General features: G+C 43.3%; 1 protein-coding gene across 1 annotated transcript; it reads left to right on the top strand.

The window, feature by feature from the left end:
* The first annotated feature begins 630 nt into the window (after positions 1 to 630).
* Positions 631 to 15038, top strand: TMC7 (transmembrane channel like 7). The gene is made up of 16 exons (XM_066197986.1): positions 631 to 682; positions 859 to 1099; positions 3218 to 3366; positions 3719 to 3886; positions 4065 to 4150; positions 4680 to 4825; positions 5351 to 5498; positions 6959 to 7129; positions 8473 to 8630; positions 9493 to 9610; positions 10210 to 10307; positions 10616 to 10799; positions 11616 to 11746; positions 12016 to 12171; positions 12934 to 13012; positions 14161 to 15038. Exons 1-16 carry the CDS (start codon positions 631 to 633, stop codon positions 14218 to 14220), a joined length of 2145 nt encoding a protein of 714 aa, XP_066054083.1. The 3' UTR covers positions 14221 to 15038.
* The last annotated feature ends 85 nt before the right edge of the window (positions 15039 to 15123 follow it).

Below are 15123 nucleotides of genomic sequence, written 5' to 3'. Positions count from 1 at the left end.
TACAAGTTCACACAAAACCCACCCTCACTCTCGACGGGAAAGAAAGATTCAGCATCTACTGACTTGACTTTACACCAAGTTTTCACATTCAAGAGTAAAGCTGTGTGGTTTCCACTGCAGCCTGTGCCACTGGAATCAGTCACAGAACAAGCTGGGGAGTTCGGGCTTGTGACCTAATCAGAGTTCACCTAGTGTAGGAGTTTGTAAGTTTTTACAGCACCCAACACGGGCAGTTAATACCGACGGAAGACATTGAAACAAAACTTATTTCCAAACCAAACGTCGGTGAGAGATGCCCAGCGGCCAGAACACCCCCAGCCCTGCACCTGGGGGTGCGTGAGCCCCTTCCAGAGGAGAGGGCCGGCTGGTGGCAGGAGCCTTTTACACCTCGCCATGTATCTTCACGGAAAGTTTAAAACAAGCCTGAGCTAAGAGGAACAGAAAGACTCTGATGTCCCAAAACGCGATCTTGCTGGCTGCGGGCGCCCCCGGCGGGCGTGGGCCGGGGGAAGGCGGCCCCGGGGCAGCCTCACCCCGCCCGCCAGCCCCGCTCCGTCAGCCGCCGCCCCACGGCCCCGCCGCGCCCGGAAACGGCAGCAGCGGCGCGGGGCTCCGGCTTCCCCCGCAGACATGAGCGGGCTGGGGGCTGCCGCGGGGCCCGGCTGGCAGCGGGACGGCGGCGGTGAGGGCGCGGGGCAGGCGGGGCAGGCGGCGGCGGCACCGGCGGTTCCCGCAGGTGGCGGCGGGATGGAGGGACGGGAGCGGAGGGAGCGGCGCCGCCCCCGCCTCGGCGCTGCGGGGTCCCGGCTGCCCTGCCGCGGCGACCCCTAACCCGCAGCCCCCGTCTCTCCCTCGCAGGGCTCTCTGTGCTCGCCGAGGAGCCGCACGGCGCCGCACCTGTGGATTTCCTGCAGGAGCTGCCCAGCTGCCAGTCGGCGCGGAGGCGCCGCGGGGGGACCCAGGAGCGCCGGCCGGCCCTGCTGGGCACTGCCGGCAGCCGCGGGGCCGCGGCCCGGGCGCTGCCTCAGGAGAGAGGTGAACCGCCTGATCGCCCGGCCAGAGAGCGCCCGGAGTGCATGGCGGAGAAGAGGAGAACAAGGTTAATCTTCACGCGTTTCTTCCTTGGTTTGTTTTTTGTTTTTAAATGACTCCTAAACACAGCCCAGGTGCGCTGGAAGGCTGAAGCGGGACTGGGTTTGGCTGTATCCGTTTCGCCCGGTGGCATGTGATTCTGACAAGAAGGTGCCCCAGTGCTCTTGGCTGGCGCGAGGGAGTCGCTGACTGGGGCAGAAGTAGGTTGAACTGGAAGGAATTAGTCAAAACTGAGAATTACCTGTAGCAAACAAACGCGTTTCTCACTGTTTTCCGGTGGTTTTTTTTTGTTTTGTTTTTTTTTTTTTTTTTTCCTCTCAGTGTTTTGTGCTTTCAAGGGTCACTGGGAGTTATCTGCATGAGCACCCCCCCTCTCCCCCCTCCGCCGCTGCTATGCGAGTGCTGCTGCTCTTGAGTCTGCTTAGCTGCACTTACACAATGTAATGTGCTCTCTCTGCTGTGGCTCTGTACAGTTGATAGGAAGCTTCCCAGGACCTATGCTTCTTATCTTCTCCCCCCGCCCCATTCCTTTTTAAACGACTCTTTCCTGTGCGCTGTTCCTGCCCCCCGGGTAGTAACCCCCCAGAGGGAGGGATTGCAAAGACCTTGCTTTGCCCCGCCTGAATTTCAGTGCTTGTCTTATGTCTCACTGCTGGGCCGAAAGCTGCTTTGAGGACAGAGGATACAGGATGTGGTTTTGCACTGTCAGAGAATAGCTGCACCTTTAAATCAGGTACATTGTAGTTTTAGTCATGAACCAGGAGAGAGGTGGAAGTACAATTAATGTCTGGTACTCCAGAGAGAACAAGAACTACTCTATTGCAAGAGCAGTGGCCAACAGCCTGACCCTGGAGTTTAACCCTGTAGCCCAGAAACAGTAGAAGATCTAGGTCATGGTAAAGGAAAGTGCTCGATACCTTGAATTTTTATTTGAAGTTGAGTATCTAAAGTTCAGTTCTTCAAGAAAAAGGAACTGGAGGGAGTAGAGGAGTTGCAATGTCCAGACTTGTTTACACATGTTAGCACTGAGAGATTCTGGTGGAGCTTCTTGGCGCTTCTACAGGTCGGTGATCTGCATTTGTGCAGCAGCTGCCAACACAAAGTGCTTGGCATAAACGTCCTGAGAGCCGAACACTCGACTTCTGTAATTCAGATGAATATGCAGCCCACGCCTCTATTTAAAATGCAAACCGAACACGGGCCAGACAGTTCTGCAGAGTTTAAAACACTGCAAACTGCAGCCTGTGGTTTCCACAGAATGAAATCTCTGGAGAGGAGCTGCATTTGCTCTTAAAGCTGAGGTCATCTGCTGCCTATTTGATTGTTTGTATAGGTTTAATCTGGCTTCCTGCCAAAATGCTGGAAGGATGAGGAAACAGGCAACACAGAGCACACACAGCAGCGCATCCCTTGGGTACATGAGTAGGGTTGAGTACGAGTCTTTTAAAACTGAAACCTTGATGCCCCAGCACCGTGTCCTCATGGGTACTTACTTAAGTGCTGCCCTTCTTCAGTGGCATCAGAGTCTGGAATAGAATTTGCTGCATATGAATCCATTTTCAAGCTATGTTTCTGTGAAGTTTTGTCCAGTTTTAAGGTTTCTTAACAGAAACAACAAAATGATAACTCTGAGCCACTCAGAATTCTCCTTGATGCTGTTGCTGACTAGGCAGCAATTTTTAAAATGCAAATGTATTCACAGAGTATGAAAATCCATAAGTGAGTGGTTAATATATATGGACAGTGGCACATTCTCAGTGTTTGTTTGCAGCTTGTTATTAGAACAGTGCATCCCCAGAGGTGTTGGCAAAAAATATTTTCTCAAATTCATGGAACTGGCACTATCCAGCAAATTTTTCAAAAAGCTATTGCTGTGAATTGTTGGTTTGTTTTTTTGGGTTTTTTTTTTCCCCTCCAAGAGAGGTGAGTGTTTTTCATGAGAGAGCTTGCCCTATTTGAATTGCGTTGATGTTGCCATTACCAGCAGGATCAGATGGGGAGAGCTTGTGTGTGTTATTGTAGCTATCCCCCTGAAGGCTGCGGGCAGGCTCCATCCTGCTAAGCCCTGCTGTGGGGAGTGAAAAATTGTTTCTTGTGCTCAGCAACTGTATTTCTGGATTCTTAGGGACTTTCAGCAGGCTGATACAGAACATTTATCTAGATGGGAGAAATGGAGAAGAACTAGCAGTAAATCATTGAAAAAAGCACTCAGTGAAGTCAAGGGCTTGTCATCTTACCTGGTGCTTTGGCGACATGATATTCACAGCATAGAAGGTATTTCTTGTCTGATGTCCATTTCTCCTCTGGAAAGTTGCTTCTGTTATAGGCACTTTTACCTTTGTGAGCTTAGTTTCAGATATAACTACATATGTTTAAGAAGTTACTTTCTTCCCTTATTATTGCTGAATGTAAAATCCGTATTATGGTAGAAGGAAATATATTGGAAAAAAATTATTAATATGTCCAACCTGCATTTCAATTATATTGCTAAAAGTCTGTAGTACTTAAAACTAGCTTTAACAATGTTCCTTTGGTTCAGTGAAACTGTTTTTGTAATCTGCTCTCTCTCTATATTTTCTATGGTTTTGTCATCCTAATTATTGGCATATGTTTCTTTTATTCCCAGGGAAATTTGGTACTGGCATCCAGTCCTACTTCTCCTTCTTGCGCTTTCTGGTCCTGCTGAACTTTATAATTTTTATCCTGATGTTCAGTTTTGTTACTCTTCCCACCATAATTTTTAAATATGGAATATTCAACAGTACCATTGCTTACATTTCTCCAAAGAACATAGGTAAACATCTTCTCTATGTACAGCTGTTGTAACATTCCCCCTTTCCATCAGCTTCTTCTCCATCTCCCAGAAAAAAAGGAAAACCTTTTTATAAGAGTGTGGCATGTTTGAATTAACATGATCTGCAGTTCAGTGGGCATTACCATTTGAGTGACTTTTCATGCCTTTCTTTTGACAGACAATATCTGCACAATTTATGAACCTAATGGTAATAAGGGACTCGTTTACTTCTATACTTACCTCAAAGATTTGCTCAGTGGCACTGTAAGTAATTAGTTGTTGGTTTGTTTTTTTTTTTTAATTAAGTATCTCACATAGCATTTAAAATGTAAAAAAAAAAAAAAACACGTACTTGTGGAATGAAGCTTTGATAATTTTGAAAAATGGTAAGGTGTATGCATCACTGGGGTGTGTTATCTCTAGGAAGGGCAGTTTTCAAACTGACTTTTACTGGGCAACCACAAGGCCTGCCTGGCCACGTGCTGCAGCCTGTGCCTCTCCTCCCCAGCTGCTACCCCTTATTATTCTGGAGCACACTGCCTATTGTGCTCTCTGTGTTGGGTCCCAGTATCTGTGTCCTGCAGCTCTTTGATTGGAGAGGGAAGGGATTTTAAGCACACAGAGCCTACATTACAGTTTGGTAGAGGCAATGCCAGTATTTAGAAGCTTCAGACTTGTAGCTTGCTGGGGGTCCTAATTTTAAATTTACAAAATGATTGCTTAATGCCAGGTTGGCTTTACTGAGGCAGTTTTTGCTGCTGTTACAAATTCTATTTCAACTTCGTTTTCACAGGGATTCCTTGAAGTGACAAGTTTGTTTTACGGCTATTACGTAAAAGATGCTGTATGGAGCAGTATCGGGAGGTACAACTTGCCACTCGCATACCTGCTGGCTACATTTGCCTACCTTGCCTTAAGTTTCCTCTGGATAATAAAGAGGTAAAGATGTTGGTGTTGTTTATTTACTGTTACTTGTTGCACAGTTTACATTGTATTCCTGCTTGAAGGGAACATACTCTGTTCTAAAGCTGTTTATGTGGAGTCTTTTGTCTGAGGATGCAATGCCACAGTAACCTTTGGTGTGCCTGGGAAAAAGAAAACCATTTGCAGTATCAGTTTTTCGTATGTATGCATACCTCTAAGTAAAAGCCCCTCAACTATACTGAATTTGTTGGAGGATTTTCTTTAGGGGTTTTTGGTTGAGTTTTATTTGTGCCACCTCAGTTTCCTTTGCTGTGTCTGGGTGAGGTGAGGAGGTGTGACTGGTGAAGTGCAGGTGGCAGTAACCTGTATCAGTCAGGGTCAGCTGCTGCAGAATCTCACACTGAAAGTGTCTCAGACACTGGCTGGTACTAAGCAACGGTGAGAGTTTGCTCACAGAGGGGGTCATTTACTTTGATCAGCCAGGTTGCTTGTGTGTGTTTTCCCTGTGCATAAAATACTTCTTATGAATTTTTCCTCTAGGTCTGTGGAAGGCTTTAAGCACAACTTAGTGCATGATGCAGACCCCTTTCAGAGTTACTGTAACAAAGTCTTTGCAGGCTGGGACTTCTGCATTACAGATCCAAATGCAGCCCGGCTGAAACACCGCAGCTTGCAATATGAGCTCCAGGTGAGTAACTTCTGCCTTTTTGTGGTTATAATTTCATGCAGCCAAGATGGCTAAAAAAAGATGTGTGTAATTTTGTAGGTAAGGGAATAAAGTTAAGAAGGATTGAAGTAACTTGTTTTGGGGGTGCAGCCCACATCCTCTTGCATGCTTTCTAGGTAGCTGGAGTCTGGTGTAACATGAGAAGGATTGGCAGGGATGTCGTTGGCCCTTCCCCCATCCACTGGGGACCCACGCCAGCCTGTTAGCTACTTGTCTTATCTGCCTCTTCCTCACACTCCAGTCCTGCTTCCTGTGTTAGTTTCTGCATAGTCCAACAGGAAAAGCTGTCCCAGCTGCAGGCAAAACCCTGCAGGGATTAGCTTGAGTGTTCTGGGGTTTAAGCGTGCTGTGCTGTAAGGAGTAGTCTGGGGAGAAATAAAATTCAGATGGTGCTCTTTGTACTGTTTGAGAGTATTGTTGCAGTAAGAAGATACTGAAAGATTTTTGCCAGGTGTCTTTAGCACACATGCACGTACAAAATGCTGATGCAGCTATAGATTTCCCAAATCATAAAGCTGTGAAAAAAGTCTGAAAGGCTGTTTTGGTAAAACAAAGACGTTCTTTTTGCTCTCTGTACACTGGAAGCAGAGATTTGTGTAGTGAAAAAATTACATTGGAGAAAATGCTTCCACTTCAAACCACAATGTGGTAATTACAGATTTCATAAATTACAGTGAGTTGCTTTCTGCACTAGTGAAGTTCACAGACATCTTTTTTCATCATAGAATCAGAACCTCCTTCACTTGCCACACTTTTGCCTCCAGAACACATATCTTAGAGGAACTAGCCCCTTAATATTACTGTTTAATAGACATAAGTCCTCAGAAAATAGACTCATATGGGTGTTACGTGGGTTTGCCCATGTTAAATTGCCTTCATAGAAGATACTGTATTTTCATGTCAGTTAAGGTGAAATACACCAAGTTTACATGACAAGCTGCTCAAGACTGTACTTCCTTCTTTCAGTGCCATCTCACAATTTTCCTTCACAAAGAGTAGAAGGAATTTTGAGCCATAGTGGTGAGGGGTGGTTACTTACCCGCAGAAGTAATGAGATAAGTAACTGGTTTACTCATTTCAGGGTTTAGTATCAAGCTGAGATCAGTCTCTCTCAACTAACAGGCAAACTGTCTGTCCACAAGGAAATGTGTAGCTGATACAGTAGAGATAAGAGGATTGCAGGACACTTGCCTTTGGGTACAGAGCCCTCAGCTTGAGGAGACCGAGCACACAGGGGCTTCTATTCCTGCCTGGGTCTGTTTTGTCAAAGAAAAGACACTCAGTTTTGTGTGCCTGGGTGGGCACTGGAGTGACTCTCCTAGAACAGGCTACAGATTTGCACTTCTTAGGGGTAGAGGACACGGAGTTAAGTGTTGTACGCTGTGCCAAAAAATTGCATCTCTTTTTTCTTTTCTTTGTAGATGGACTTGCAGGAAGAAAAACTGAAGCAAAAAATAGCTGAGAGGAGCATGGAAGAAAAGCTACGCATCTACTCTCTGAGAATACTTATAAATATAATTGTCATTGCCATTTTATCAGGATGTTTTTACTCTATTTATAGAGTAACTGTCTTCTCTCAAGAAAACTCTAATGTGAGTATAAGAAATGACACTAGGACAGATTTGGTGAAGGCTGGCGATTACAGCAAGAGGAACTATTGTGAAAGAGTCAAGTATCTTAATATAGCACCTTTCATGCAGGGATCTGAAAATACTTCCTAAAGACTTAAATTTTTTTTTAGTAGATGGGAGCAGGAAAGATGAAGAACCATGTGCCAAAAAAGCCTCCCCAGTAATGTCTCCCATTGCTGCAGAGGCCTCAGTGTTGAGTGATGCACTTCAGGGGAAGGCAGAGTGAAGATTGTGATCTGTCTTGTGGCTTGAGTTACTACTGTGTGGGGAAACAGGAAGGCTTTGAACACAGGGTTTCAGAAGCAAAGGTACTTACATCACAAGCAGAAAGAATCAGGTTGGGTGAGTTTCACCTCTGGCAGGACAAGCAGATGGAAAAAGGGGTTCAGAAGCACAACAAAGCAGACAAGCTTCTGGTTGTGACAGCTCCACAAAAGTAATTGACTTCTCTGTAGGATCCCAGGGTTTGATAATCTGGTAGAAATGGGGACCACGAATTTTCCTTCCCCTGTGTAAGTTGCTGGTGTGATGGACTTAGCTGTTCACAAGGAAAGCTGTGCTCATGTGCTCATGGTGGACCTAACTCTGAACTTCTGTAAACTGCCAGTATTGCAGACCGAAGCAGGAAATGGGGGCTAAATGAGTTTGTGTCAGAGGTATTGTTTGAGGGCAGAGGAGAGAACTGCACAACACTGAACACTTCAAGAACAGCTTCACTTACTGTGGGCATTAAGTAGAAGCATTGATATCTTGACCTTGTCTTAATGAGCAGTTAGAGGAGCTTTCAGGATGGTAGGAAAGTCAAGGGAGCTGCTTGGCACCAGTGAGAATAAATTGAAAAGTGTCTGCACTTGGAATAGTTGTAAAACCTGGTAGCCTTGGTGCTGGTTAGCAACAGTCGGATACAAACCTTGGTGAGTTGAGCCTCTTTAAACAGAAGCTTTGAGGAGACACAGAAATACTCTTACCTGGAGGGGGAGGGAGTTCCTGGTGAAGGGAGAAGGAGAAAGCAAGGGTGTGTAGCAGCAAACTGCAGAGATAGCAGTGAGCAGGCTTGTATAAAGAATAGAGATTTGTTTTCCATGAAACTTGCTTGTCTAGAGGTATTCAGAATCAGCCCTGATTTGCCATTCATGTTAGACCTGGTGTTGATTCCTATTGCCTGGTGCAAATGTCAGTGGAGGATGAAGAAGGAGTAAAAGATGCTGCCTGAATCCTGGACAAGGCAGGCTGGTGTGTAGCTGGAGACAGCATGCAAAGGAAGGTGTTTCTCTAAGTGTTATGTTTCTTCTCTTCTTCTGCAGGACATTGACAATGCAAACTCCCAGGTTAATCTCTTAGTGCAGTATTTGCCTTCCATAGTGATCACATCGGCCAACTTCATCGGTCCTCTGATCTTCTCATTTCTGATCAGATTTGAAGACTATACACCAGCCTTTGAAATCAAGCTGACACTCTTGAGGTAAAGATGTTTTTATTGTGGCCTTGGAGGTTTCAACAACTTGCTCTTGGTAGGCTATATATATTGTAAACACTGAAACATCAAGAGGCAGAGAAGTTGGCACTGGAAACCAAGGAGGCATTGTTTGGCCAGTGTTTAGTTGGAAACTTTAAATCTGGGAACAATATGTTTTGATGACAGTGCAGTGCAATCATCTCAGTGTCCAAGTTTTTCTCTTGGTCCCATTTAGCTGTGTGGTCTGGACATCTTCAACATGAATAAATAATCAGTAGAGAACTTGTGGCTTCAGAGCTGTGGATTCACTGCTTTGCATGCAGCAGTTCCCTGAAAGAGCAAATGTGTGTGTGTGCAGCAGTGACTGAAGCACAGCTTTGCTCAAGGCAGAAGTTAAAAGTTTTGGGGTAAAAGATACTTCAGTGTAAGAGCTGATGTTTGGAAGTTTAAGGCAGTAAGATCTGGGTTGAAGCACCTGAACTCTGCAAGTCCATGCTTTGTATTTCTGATTTGGCCAAGTGCCTCAGAAGGCCTGAAGCTACATGAAATGGAAATGCTGCACACAGACCTGTACCTGAGGGAATTGCAGCTCGTTTCAGCATCAAGATCTGCAACTGAAATGACTGATCTAAGAACACTACTGAGAAAAGAAACAAGGGGACTGTAGCTTAAAGCTGGGAATGTTAAAAGTAATTTTAACTTACTACTAAGGAAAGAAATGTGTTTATTATCTGGCTGGCTGCCCTGTTAAAGGTCAGCATGACCCTTTTGTGTTTTAAGGCTTCCTTGGACTCCTGTACAAGGTGAGCCAGGTGTCAACATGGCTATTTTTTGGCATGTTTGGAGTTAGGTTTTGCCTTTCTTCCAGGTGTGTCTTCGTGCGGTTGGCCAGTATTGGCGTTCTGCTGTTCTCACTGTGGAGTCAGATCTCCGACTGTGGCAGTGACAAGTGTAAGCCCTGTGGATACAATTACAAACTCTATCCTGTAAGCAGATTTATCTTGGTCTTTAATCATCTGAGCTTGTGAACAGAGATTTGTTTTCCATGAGAATTGCTTGTCTAGAGGTGTTCAGTATCAGCCCTGGGGTTGCCATTTATGCTATACCTGGTGTTGGTTTCCACTGCTCAGGTGTTACATATATATCCTTTGTTTGTCTAAAATTCTGATTAGAATTAGTCCAGCAACAGATGATTCATGTGCACAGACTTTCTGTTCACCATGAAGATTGTCTGAGTGTTTTGGAGGCATTGTGCTACTGCCTTTTGTGGCATTAAGGCAAATGGTTTTCCTCAAAAGAAAAAAAAAAAAAACAAAAAAAACAACCCAACCACCGAAACCAAACCAAACACATCCAGCCATCCCCCCACCCCCACCTCACAGAAAAACCGCAAAATCAAAACAAAACAAAAAAAAGTGAAAAGCTTAGCATGGAACTTTGAAACACTTGAATATTTTAGAAATTGTAGTCAATAACTTTTGAACTTCATGATGTTAACTGAGACAGTTATTGCTTTAGTGATAGACGCATTTATCACTTGTTTATTTAGACTGCTAATCTTGTTTTTCCTGATTTGTCTTTATAGTGCTGGGAATCTGATGTTGGGCAAGAAATGTACAAACTGATGATATTTGATTTTATTGTAATTCTTGCTGTGGCCCTGTTTGTGGACTTCCCCAGAAAGTATGTATCTCAGCTTTTTGAGCATATTTTTACAAATGACATATGAAACACATTTTCTTTTTTCTACTTTAAATTCCCCATGTTTCTAACCAAATTACTAGTTTTAAAATAAAGCATAAATATATTTCTGGTGTTTTGAGCACCTGTTTGCTATTCAGATGGCTGTGTAGGTTTTGATACTTGAGAGTTTTTTTCTTCAGACATTTTCTCTAATGCTTAAATGCTAAGTTCTGTGTGTTTCAAATGTGTTAGAATGCATTTAAACTCTGCAACTTCAATTTCAGACTAATAATATTCTTTGGTTTTAGGTTGTTAGTTACTCATTGCTCTTGGAAGCTAGTTCAGTTGTTTGGACATAAGGAATTTGAAATTTCTGACAATGTCCTGGAAATCATTTATGGGCAGACTATTTGCTGGATCGGAACTTTCTTTTCACCACTTCTCCCTGCAATAGCAACTATAAAATACTTCATCATCTTCTATGTCAAAAAGGTAATGAAGGCATGGGGTTGATAAAGGACTGAGTACATCTCTGGTTTTTGTAATGCAGGCATATAGATATGCAGGTGATCTAAAACAAACAAAAAACCCTAAAACCACCTGTGGATGCAGTGGATGGAATGAGCCAATGATACTCCATTTTCAGTAAGGTTTTGTACTTTTAACAGAAGGTAGAATTTTGCTTTGGAATCAAGCAAAGCCACATTTCAATTACTACTTCTAAGGTTTTTTTTCTTTTTTTTTTTAAAGAAAACCTTTTAATGTAACAAAGCCAGTTTATAACACTTTCCTGCAGTAATCTATTTACTAGCAACACAGCTTAGAACTTGGACAGAATTTTGCAAAACTGCTACAAATTTGAGAGCAAAATGGAAAATCCAAGCTGGGTTGGATGTGTGTGTGATTTCTGACTACCAGGAGTTTTGCTCAGTGACCACAGTTCCTTTTGTGCATCCAATTCTTGCTGATACTTTAGGTCTTGCAAGAGGGGATGTATCCAGTGGAGATGTGGCAGAACAAAGCCAAGGGCAGTGCAAATGGCTGTCTCCATTGACTCTGTGCAAGTGTGTGAGGCCCTCTGCATCAAATTCTTACACAAATTAGGAGACATTGACTTATGCCAAAATGTGAGGCAGTCTTGTCTTAGCCCTTCTCAGCCCATGCACATCAAAGGAGGCGGTTGTGTGGCATGTTGTGATAGCTGGTGGCGTGTTTGAGAATGGAAAACTCAGTTGCCGAGGGAAGTGTATTTGGATGAATATCTATATAGATGTGCTGGTAACAGTTTTACTCACCTTCCCTCTTCAGATTGTTTTGATACACACACGCAAACCTGCAGCAAGGCCTATAAGGGCATCAAGTTCCAACTTCTTCTTTCTGGTGGTGCTGTTGATTGGGCTCCTCTTGGCTTTTGTCCCTCTGGGAGTCAGCATAGCACGGTACGTGACAAATTTAAGTTCTGTGAAGTTGACACTTGCTCTAAGGTTGTCAGTTCTGTAAAAGCAGACACACAACTTTAGAATGATTAATGGAATAAAATATATAGGGTATAACACATAAACTTATAGCTTAGTTCATATAAAGAGAAATTACAGGTTTGTAGACATAGGACACTTTTACTGCATCACCAAACTGCTTTTGGGCTTGTGCTGGATTATTTTATTTTTACATTTTGGTGTAACATCTTTCTATTCTGCTTCTTTGGCAGTATCCCCTCTTCCAAGGCATGTGGGCCATTCAGGAGTTTCAACACTTCATGGGAAGTTATTCCAGATACAATTCTTGAGTTTCCAACAGGTCTGCAGCAGATCCTTTATGGCATGGCATCAGAAGCCTTTGCAGTGCCTTTTTTTGTGATCCTTTGGTGAGTACTGTGCAGACTTATTCACTTATGCAGCTTCATTTCCTTGCTTACTGAACTCATACCAAGCATCTCTTAGACCAGATTTTCCATTTGCGGTCAAAAGCATCAAAACCCATATGAATCCTCATCCCTTATGTGTTTGCCCATGTGTTCACACTCATCAGCTTTGTTCCATTTCCTCTTGCACATCCCATATTCAACAGTGTCCGTCTCAAAAATGTTACCTGTGAATCCCCTGCAAATTAGTACTGTAAGCCCTGTCATCTCAATTCCTATCCACAACCCCTAGCATGAAAAAACAAATAAACTCCCCAAACAGTCATTCTGTAAGATGAAATTCAATGTAGAATCATAGAATTTTTAAGGTTAGATGTCTCCTGTAGAGAGAATCTAACACAACTCTCCTATTCAGAACAGGGTCAGGTACAGCAGGAGCTGTACCCAGTTAGAATTTCAGTATCTCCACAGATATGGAGACTCCACAATACTCTGTTCTTGTGGCTGGTCAGTCAGGGTTTTTTTTTTTTTTCTTAAGTTTAAATGGAGGTTTTTGCATTTCAGTTTAACTAAACTGTTTGCAAATTTTGGAGCCTTATTACCTGATACTTTCTAAAACTTCTGTGCTTGAAAAACTATGTGGCTTATTTTGGACTCCACCCAGCCCTTCCTTTTGTAGCACACATTTATGTGTTCTCCTGAACTGAACTTGTTATTATGTATGTTGGAAATCTCAAGTCCTCCCTTTTTGTTTGTTGTTTACAGCATCATTATGTTCTATGTTATTGCCTTGGCTCGAGCACACAAACGAGTGGTTGAACAGCTGAGAGAACAACTGATTTTGGTAAGATCTGACCCAACACTTTACTGACACAACAAAGAGAACTTTAGGGGTACAGAAATGAGGCATGCAGAGGAATACTGGTTTTCACAGTCCCCTGGATACTTGAAAACTGGTGTTTGCTACAGGCAGTGAAGAATTACCCAGGAAAAAATAACCAAAGCATTGTGATATATCTCAGTAGAGTTGATTTTTTTGGGTACTAGCTGCAACTACAACAGGGTCTGGTTATATCATGCAAGAGATACGCCCCTGAGAAGCTGTGTCTCTGTTTTTCATCTGTTGTCTTGCTGAAACCCACTTATCTGCATGGGTTTTTTCTGCCAGAGAAGAACCTGAATCCTGTCTTTCTTCTCCCCTCCACCATCTTGCACAACCTCCACTTCTCTGCCCTCACAAACAGGCACCCAACTCCCTACCCTTCCCATCTGTATTTCTACTGCATCTTTTCTGGTCTTGTTCTTGAGTGTAGGCAGGTACTGAAAGTGGAACAAGTCACCACTAATCAGCCCTCTGGAGAAGACTGCCAGTGCAGAAGTGCTGCTTTGTGGCCATCAAAAGCCACTGCCAGGTTTGGCAGCATTCGTGTGCTGTGAGCTGACAAACTGCTGGAGTCAGAACTCAGCCTCAGTCGTGAGACTTCTCACTTTCTTGTGAAGTAGCCCATTTCTTGATAAATGCTTCTTTTAGATATGTCATTTAACAACCTGTGTGCAGAAAAACATTACTGGGGGAGATTTTTAAAGAGCGTGGAATTTAGGAACAAAAGTCTTCCTGCTTTTTGAAAGGTTCACAAATCAGCTGGGAATTCTGAAAATTCTTCTGTTCTTTTTTGTTGTTGTTGTTTTTGTTTGCTTGCTCTTGTTTGGCTTCCTGGAAGCATGGTTTTAAATTTTGAAGTATGTGAGATGTTTTTACTAGGCTCAATTCAGAACTGTTAATGTGTGACCTGAGGTGAGATAAATGAAGTCAAGGCCTCTGTAGACTTGAAATTGTTCAGGCAGTTGAGAGTGTGCTCAGTGTGGCAGGAGTACAATGTGGTGAGTACAACGTGGTGGAGTGCACCTATTTCTAATGAAGAAATGAGCTGTTGTAGATGACTTGTATTAACACTGTTCGTGTGGAGCAGACTCGTTGTTCTGTCTTTCCAGGCTAGTCGTGACAAGATGTTCCTGATCAGGAAGATAGCAGACACTCAGAGGAATCCTTGAAAACCACGCAAGCCAAAAGAACTTGACTTCCTGAAACTCCCAGGACAACAAGATAACAGCAGAAGCATTTGCAGCTTCTAAAAACTGAGTAGCTGACTGGCACCGTGGGACTGTGATCTCTGTGATGGGTGCTTGTGGTCTGAGTCTTGATTAAGCTAGTGCGACTTAAGGTTTCCAAAACTTGGAAATTCAGCTGATTTACACTGTGATAGCGCTGTTCAAAAAAGGATACTTTAATGCTGATACAGCTTCAGGGTTGCTGGGATTTGTTGCATCCCTGTTTTTTCAGGGAGTTTGGGTAAAATATGATCAGAACTGAAACTCTTTTGTACTGTTTTTACAAATTATGCTATAAGAATCATGAGAGAGGAGAAAGGTATGCTTTTACATGTTCTCAATGCCTTTCATTTGCTTTGGTTTTAAAAAAGAAGTATGTATGGAAGTATTTTGAAATAGTGCTTAGGAAAAGAAAATACGGCATGGGTTTGAAATCAGTATTCTAAATATTTTTAGAGGCAAGGGTTTGCTATTTATGCTGCTCTGAAGCAGTAAGAGCAGTTGAACACTGGATAACTGGTCACAGAATGGTTCAGAGAAAACAAGCTGACAAAAAAGCTCTGAATAAACACTTGGGGTAGGAAGAAGCCAGCAGGCACAGCACTGCTGGGGCACCAGCCTTGCTGCTGTGGAAGGGCCTTTTTTTTTTTTTTTAATGTTTTCAGTCATTATTAGTTGTGTTTTATTCTTGTACGAACGTCTTGACTACTGTTTTATGTGTTCTAAAATGTGAATATTTCAGTTAAATTATTGGTTGGCAAGACTGTGCGTCAGTACCCCTTAATTTCACATTTCCTCTCTCTTACCTGAACTGTTGGGAGCGCGTGTCTCAGAGAACCGTGTGTC

Source organism: Chamaea fasciata, unplaced genomic scaffold (genome assembly GCF_029207755.1).
Source record: "Chamaea fasciata isolate MVZ Bird 193981 ecotype frontalis unplaced genomic scaffold, bChaFas1.0.hap1 SCAF_16, whole genome shotgun sequence".
NCBI lineage: Eukaryota > Metazoa > Chordata > Aves > Passeriformes > Sylviidae > Chamaea > Chamaea fasciata.
This window is presented reverse-complemented; position numbering and strand designations above follow the sequence as displayed.

What these genes read in the sequence shown, in the direction of transcription:
- TMC7 (XM_066197986.1), top strand. Translation starts at nt 631, where the DNA reads ATGAGCGGGCTGGGGGCTGCCGCGGGGCCCGGCTGGCAGCGGGACGGC. An exon ending in GCGGAGAAGAGGAGAACAAG is followed by an intron (nt 1,100 to 3,217) that starts GTTAATCTTCAC and finishes CTGGATTCTTAG; the next exon opens with GGACTTTCAGCAGGCTGATA. An exon ending in TTTGTGGACTTCCCCAGAAA is followed by an intron (nt 10,308 to 10,615) that starts GTATGTATCTCA and finishes CTTTGGTTTTAG; the next exon opens with GTTGTTAGTTACTCATTGCT.